This window comes from Arachis ipaensis, chromosome B05 (genome assembly GCF_000816755.2).
Source record: "Arachis ipaensis cultivar K30076 chromosome B05, Araip1.1, whole genome shotgun sequence".
Taxonomy (NCBI): Eukaryota; Viridiplantae; Streptophyta; class Magnoliopsida; order Fabales; family Fabaceae; genus Arachis; species Arachis ipaensis.
In genome coordinates, this window is record NC_029789.2 from 2147135 (window position 1) to 2154207 (window position 7073).

Genomic DNA, 7073 nt, shown 5'->3' on the forward strand with positions numbered 1-7073 from the left:
TTCTCTCTGTAAATCTCCAGTGTTTCATACTTTGCTCCATCTATTTTGCTCAAATTTGCATTTCTTGCTTAGGATTGTGATATTTGTAAAGTAACTTGTTCGCGTCCCTTCCTTCACACATGACAAAACATAATTCCCTGTTTGGTTGGCCACTGTTGCTTTTTTGTTATGATATCTTACAATGTTTTGTTCTTATCTCACTAGCTTCTTGCTGAGAAAATGCCAGAATTGTTAGATTTTGACAAAGATCTTGTCCATTTGGAAGCAGCTTCAAAGGTATTCTTTTGTCAGTAATCCTTTGTGGTTGGCTTCTTGATGATAAATCATAAATGTATTTCAATAGAACTTGGGCAATGAAGGTTAATTATTTACGAATTTATGACTTTGATGTCTAAAACATAGATCCAACTGAAAGCATTGGCTGAAGAAATGCAAGCTGTGAGTAAAGGTTTGGAGAAGGTTGAGCAAGAACTCACTGCTTCTGAAAATGATGGTGCCATATCTACAGGATTTCGTAAGGTAAGGAATATAAAATGGCAGCTTTTACTTCTGAACTTACTGAAGAGAAAATGATAAATCTATAGGCCAAAACCGTGATTCTTCAATTACATTGTTACATGTTATCCATCTGTATGAAAACTAATGCTGTGTTCTTCACCAAAAGATTACTGCATGGTGAACAACAGCTACTTATCATGTATTTTGATCATATTTTTTTTATGCCTAGTTAGATGGCCAATGGGAAACCTTGAAAGAGAATCAATTTTAGGTAACTTTAATTGGTCTAAGTATGATTATTCTCTTGCTCAGGTGTTGAAGAATTTTCTTGATACTGCTGAAGCCGACGTGAGGTCTCTCATATCATTGTATTCTGAAGTGGTGGGTTCTTCACTTTATTTTTTCCTGCACATCAGAAATTTTAATGAACCGTCCTAATAATCATGATTTGATACTGATAACTGGTTCTCTTTCAGGGAAGAAATGCAGATTCTTTGTCCCAGTACTTTGGGGAGGATCCAGCTAGGTGCCCTTTTGAGCAAGGTCTGACATTCTCTTTATGTATATACACATGCATAATGACCCAGTTTTTCAACCCTTCTTTTGGTTAAAAACTTTGTTTAGAAGGGTCCATGCTTTCGGGTATGGTAAAAGTACTAGTGCGCGTATATTCATTCACCCTACAACTAAGTTCTTTATTTATGCTATATCATCTGTCTTTTGCAGCTTAGTAAAGAAGCAAAAGCTATTTTAAAAACCCTTAATCATGTAGAAGTAGAAGGTTTTTTTTTTTGGGCTGAGTAATTAGAATAATAAAAATAATGCAAATGAAATATGTTGGGATTAGTTTTGCATTCAACTCTAAATTTCTAATCATGAATCTAACCCATTCAATTTAATCCCCCATTTTCACCCTAATACAAAACTGACCTCATTACAGGCAACATTTTGCGAGTGTGCTTCATATTGACGCAACGTGTCTCAAGCTTCAATGTGCCATGTTTTAAAAATAGAAAAGCATCTAGCAAATAACACTGTTAATGCCCATAAAACACTCATCTTCATTTATTTATTCAAGTTGTGTTCTTTTGCAGTTACACAAATCCTTGTTGTATTCATGAAGATGTTTAACAAGTCAAGAGAAGAGAATGAGAGGCTGGCAGAAGCTGAAAAGAAGAAATTAGAGAAAGAAGCCATGAAGGAAAAGGCAGCAGCAAATAACACAAACTCCAAAAAAGAAATGGTTAGATAGATATCTATCTATCTCAACAAGCGTGAGCCATGGTTTCTTCAATTTCTACTATACCGAAATTGAAATACTGAATTTTGGACCATCCCAAATGCAATTCACTCATGTCTGCATCATGCACCAGTTGGATCTGTATATTCAATGTCATAGTTCCTTCTGATCGGATCATCCAATTGCATCATCTATCCTTATGGCTTGAAGAATGAGAAACTCATCAGCAGGCTAGTGATTCCATGTAATTATAAATTTATAACACACGAATGCTAATATAGAAAATTCTTCTCTTTTTTTCATAGGTACTATAGATAATCTTCTTTTACTTAAATTTTAGTTATATATTAATATTGTACTAAATTGTAATCTAGCTGTAGGTAAGTTTTTTTAGTTCAGAGATGTCTACCATGATACGAATTCTTGTGTATGATTCATTCCATGTTTAACATAGCTAACTAGCCATCATTTTCATTATTATATGCAAAGAAAAATGTCAAAAAACTGTTTAAGGATGCACATTATTCCAATTTTTATATTGAGCATATTTTTTACAAAATTAAAAAGAAATAAAGATTTAGGTATATTAATAAGCTTGAGGATTAATTTTATGCAAATTAATTATTGAAAGGAAAAATTGCAAATCTTTCTAGCATTTCAAATCTTCTCTCAGTTTCCTGTAGTGTACAATGTAATAATGTATACACAATGCAAGAACATGCACCTAAAAAGCTTGACAAATGTAGTGTTCTATTGAAAATCAATCAAGAATGAAGAGAACAAGAGAAACTTAAAAACTTAGTCTGATCCATCAGCATTTCATGCCGGAAGGGAATCATCCTGTTTCTCGGAGGCTTCTAATCTTTTCGCCTTTTCCTTCTCAAGCAAGTAAAGTCTCTCGGCTTCCGGCATTGCCTGGATGATTGTCTGCAACTTGTGATTCAACTCTTCCACCTTTTCCATGAGCCTGTCATTTGTGAACATTCCAAGAATCACAGTTCGGATGGTTTCCCAACTTTCCATGATTGGTAAAACAATGATCACAGCAGACCCAATAGTACCCCATCCTATAGCAATCACTGCCCAGAAATAGAAGTATCCTTTGCTAAACTCTCCTGTGGCCATAAACATGAACATAAGTTACAAAATGCATTCTTTTTCTAACCTTGAAATCATAGGAGACCAAATTCAAATGTGCATAACTCAAAATTAGTTACCTGCTGGTAAGGAGAGAATAGGCCAAAGTATAACTATCAAAACAGTGAAACCAACACCACACTTCACTATCCATGATTTTGCTCTTACTAACTTCTCTTCATTAAACTCTTCTGCTGGCAATTCAGTCTTTTCCTTTTCAACCACTGTGATTTGCTTAGTGCTACTCCAATCATAGTTCTGAGGCCAAAGCATGCTGCAAACACCATGAACACCTCCTCCAATCAGAATAGAAACAAGGTTCCCAGCAAGCATTGGAGCATTCCTACCAGTTGTATCAAGATTTATGTGTCCATATTCTGCTTTTGTAACAGAAATCCATGTGGTGATTCCCATAATGCAGCCAATTATTGTTCCAAGAATGGCACCAATTGCATTTGCTTTTCTCCATAGAAGCATGAAAGCGATAGGAAGAACCGCTGATCCGATAAGAACTCCCATTGCAAGGTACATCCATCCTAAGGAAACTCCAGCTTTGTTTAGTATAACCGCAAGCAGCCCCATGAAACAACCAAATCCTAGAACAACAGACCTTGACACTTTAAGGATTTTCTTTCCACTTGCATTTGGATTTATGTAGGTACGGTAGATATCATATGTGCATAATGAAGATACTGCTATTAGTTCTGATGAACCAGCAGAGGTCACTGCCCTGATCATAAGCGCATTAAGAACATGAGAAAGTAAAACAATGATGCACAAAATATAAGTTCAAGGACTTTCAGTTTAGTTGAACCTTTACACAAGTTGTATCATCAACCATTTGAAAATTCAATCTTGTAACATATTGTAAGTGTTTCTGATCATGATCATCACTTACATAAAAAGCATGGTTAGGAGAAGAATGGATCCACCTTTCCCCATCAGAGCCACAGCAGTAGCAGGGGGAACGAGTCCACGACCTGCCTCGCTTTCATTGATTGGTAAATCAAGGGCCAAGGCCCCCAGACCCAATGATGTAGCCAAAGAAAATGGCACAGCAAACCACACCAAGCCTCCTAACAAGTAGCCCTTATGAGTTGATGAAGGTCTTGCAGCAATGGCACTCACCCAATACCCCTAAACATTCCCATTTGAGGAATCAGTAGTTGACAAAAGGAGCATAAGTTACAACCATGAATATGAAAAGCTAACTTTCATGATTGCATTACATGTAGAAATGAAACAAATTGAAGATGGAAAGACACATATCTTAAGTCATGCTTACATTGTCAACAAAGACAGTGCCAAAGTTACCAACTATGTTTATAATCCCAAAAACTAGGCCTCCTGAACTCAACATTGTTAGGTAAGATCCTCTGTGATTCCCACTCACAGGACCACAAGCTTGTCCATGGTGTGATATAGGATCCTGACATGTTCTTGATTTGCTAGCAACCTCGAGCAGGCGATTGTAAACAACACTTGGGCTACCAAGCTCACTACTCGCCGTATAGACAAGATAGACAAAAATCACCAAAACAATGTGCACTGAAAACAAATAGATGCTGGATTAATCGGATTCCTGGTAATAAGATTCAGAAACCGGTAAAGATTAACAAAAATCTAAGTAGAAACCTATGACAGAATGTATATAGCTTGCCAAGAATGTGGCTTTGAGTCCACCAGCTAGTGTATAGACAATGACTCCAAGGGGAATTAGGAAGCTTGCAGCATAAATGTTCACTCCAGTTAATGCATTTACAACGGCCGAACCACCGAGGAGCAACATTGCCGTTACAATTATATTTGTCAAGAAGCAGAAAAAGAGGAACACAATGTGTGCTGCAGTGCCCCAACTGAGAGGTAAAGAAACTTTGTTATCAAATCAGTGCTAAAAAAGTTGCAGTGTTCTTGAAACATCACTTAGCTTAGCAAGACTAAGAGAGTAAAAACTACTTGTTCATCCAAATTCTAAAAACAAGAAATTTAGCTCTAGAAAAATTTGATAATTTATACAAGAAAGTTTGATATGACTTTACTTTGTTTATGCAAACCAAGATACATACCGGGCTTTGACAATTTCGCAGACTGTATGAGCATGAGGAGCCTTTCTTTTAATCTCTATAGCCATTACTCCAAACAAGAATACCTGTTCATGTTCAATGCATCATATCAAATCTCAGGCTTACTTCACTTTCCAAATTCCAAAATTTAGGAGGACTGAAATTTGAAAAAGAAGAAAATGAAAAAACAGCAGCATGCAGAGGAGATATTTAATGTAATATAACATTCATGCCTGGATTGTTGCTCCACTAGCATACCAGAAAGGACCACTGACTCCATATTCCCAAGCAACATTTGAGCTTTGCAAGATTGTAGCAGCCCATGTCCACTACACCACCAATTCATAGCAATTAACAAAACATATGTGATAAAGAAAACTGATACAGATTCATCCATCTGTGCAAACTTCAAAGGCTATTTTAAATTCATAGTTTTCGGCCTAATATAAGCGTTTGATCCAACAGAAATGATTACCTGTGAAACAATGACACTAGCAATGAGTCCTGTCTTAACACTTCTTCCTGCAGTATTGAACCATTCCGAGGTGTGGCGAGACCCAACATATCTCTTCTCCAACCATACCTGACCATAAGAATCAAAGTTTCTATCAATAATTTCAGCTTGATGGAAAATTATAGAAAATAAAATGTCATGTTAATAATTTTCTACGAGTTAAGCCCCAAAGTGGCTTTTTAGAATTGGCCACTAAAATAGTCCTGAGATTCCGATTGCACAAAGTACGTCTTAGGTTCAAAAAGAGGCACCATCTTAGTCCTCGGCCCTTTTCCATCAAATTATGTAGTATATTTTTGCGAATCTCAGTAACGTAATTGACGCAATTGAAATTTCAGAGACTATTTTAGTACATAAAGCTAATCTCAACGACCATTTTGAGGCTCTAGTGTATTTTCTACTGTACTAACTCATAACAAGGTGAATCTAATACATAATAACATGTGCATTATTTGAAAGATTATAAATACTTATAAACTAAACAAACAAGATTCAATTAAGGATTGCAGACCAAGAAAGAGGTGAAAACAGCAAAGAAAGCACCAAAACCAAGAATGACAGAGTAGCCAACACCCTGATTAAGGACTGGTTTGCCTTCAAAGAAACTAGTCTGCCTCACACAGCTACCTCCATTTTCAGAATGATAGTACTTTGCAGAGAATTCAAAGGGTGGACACTGTGTTGCAGAAGCCATGAACAAAAGAAGTAGTGGATATAAAAACTAGAAACTGGTTGTGCTAATTAATTAGTTGCTATTCAAATTAAGAATAGAATATAACCCTATCCCTATGGCTATGATGCAGATACTCCATAAGTCCCCATTTCTTGGAAAACTAGAAGCCCATCTTATTTCTCTAGGTGAGTACAGAGAGGATAGTAAGTCAAACTAAGAGGGTATCTTATATTTTAAGATTTTAATCAAAGGAATCTGTAGAATGGATCCAATCATGGAAACTGAACAGAAAGAGATGACAACGAAAATTGGCTTGTGTATGAGATTCTTGAAGCCCCACTTTGAAATTCACAGCTTTAGGTAGGAAAAAGAAAATTCTTGTATTTATTTATATTTTAATAGACTCAAATAGATTTAATAGGTCTATTAAATTATTTTGTGAGTTTGGATCTGACTTATTAATAGAATTAAGCTTTTAAATTCGTCTCGATCTAAAACTATTTTATGACAGGTTAGATCAAGAGAGATCAAATGTAAATCAAATTACAAACACTTGACAAATTGTCTGATTTATTTTTATCTCTATTTATGCAATATAGACATGAAAAATATTGAAGTGACTACTCATAAGTAAATGCTTTTTTTTTTTTTTGATATATAAAACTGTCTTTATATAAGTATAACCGTTAAAAAATGTTAGAAAATTTGACTAAATTACTCAATATACGTATTTGCATTTCAGTTATATTTTTATACGAAGTAGTTTTTTCATTTTTTGTATGAGTAACTACGAAATATTAATTGGTAGTTACAAAACTCAATTTGTATACAATAATCTTGTTACGGATGTAGTACATCCTATTAAGTAGTTTTATTTCAACTAGAATGAGACATGCGCATCGTGCGAAGCGATAAATTAATAATAGTATATAATAAATAAAAATTGTT

At 35.2% G+C, this 7073-nt stretch overlaps 2 protein-coding genes across 5 annotated transcripts in view; one reads left to right on the forward strand and one right to left on the reverse strand.

Moving 5' to 3' along the window:
* LOC107642418 (formin-like protein 14) overlaps nucleotides 1-2218 on the forward strand; it is an 8017-nt gene extending 5799 nt beyond the window's left edge. For all 3 annotated transcript variants that reach the window (XM_016345767.2, XM_021122794.1, XM_016345769.2), the window contains 5 exons: nucleotides 205-276; nucleotides 403-519; nucleotides 811-879; nucleotides 975-1041; nucleotides 1593-2218. In XM_016345767.2, the coding sequence (XP_016201253.1) occupies nucleotides 205-276; nucleotides 403-519; nucleotides 811-879; nucleotides 975-1041; nucleotides 1593-1750 (483 nt within the window). In that variant the 3' untranslated portion in view covers nucleotides 1751-2218. The remainder of the gene's footprint in view (nucleotides 1-204; nucleotides 277-402; nucleotides 520-810; nucleotides 880-974; nucleotides 1042-1592) is intronic.
* Nucleotides 2363-6402, reverse strand: LOC107642420 (urea-proton symporter DUR3). 2 transcript variants are annotated; one of them, XM_016345770.2, is made up of 9 exons: nucleotides 5964-6402; nucleotides 5414-5521; nucleotides 5172-5267; nucleotides 4942-5024; nucleotides 4511-4731; nucleotides 4161-4423; nucleotides 3774-4012; nucleotides 2956-3605; nucleotides 2363-2853 (listed from the first exon to the last, which is right to left on the reverse strand). In XM_016345770.2, the coding sequence occupies exons 1-9, from the start codon at nucleotides 6144-6146 to the stop codon at nucleotides 2558-2560; spliced, it is 2139 nt and encodes a 712-aa protein (XP_016201256.1). In that variant the 5' UTR covers nucleotides 6147-6402; the 3' UTR covers nucleotides 2363-2557. The 2 variants fall into 2 exon arrangements, with proteins under 2 accessions (XP_016201256.1, XP_020978454.1); XM_021122795.1 differs by lacking the exon at nucleotides 5964-6402 and adding an exon at nucleotides 5609-5722.

Excerpts from the sequence above, each read along its gene's own strand:
- LOC107642420 (XM_016345770.2), bottom strand. The coding sequence starts at position 6,146 with ATGGCTTCTGCAACACAGTGTCCACCCTTTGAATTCTCTGCAAAGTAC. Across the intron at positions 4,013-4,160 it reads GCACTGTCTTTGTTGACAAT|GGGTATTGGGTGAGTGCCAT; the intron begins GTAAGCATGACT and ends GGGAATGTTTAG. Across the intron at positions 3,606-3,773 it reads CTCCTAACCATGCTTTTTAT|GGCAGTGACCTCTGCTGGTT; the intron begins GTAAGTGATGAT and ends GCTTATGATCAG.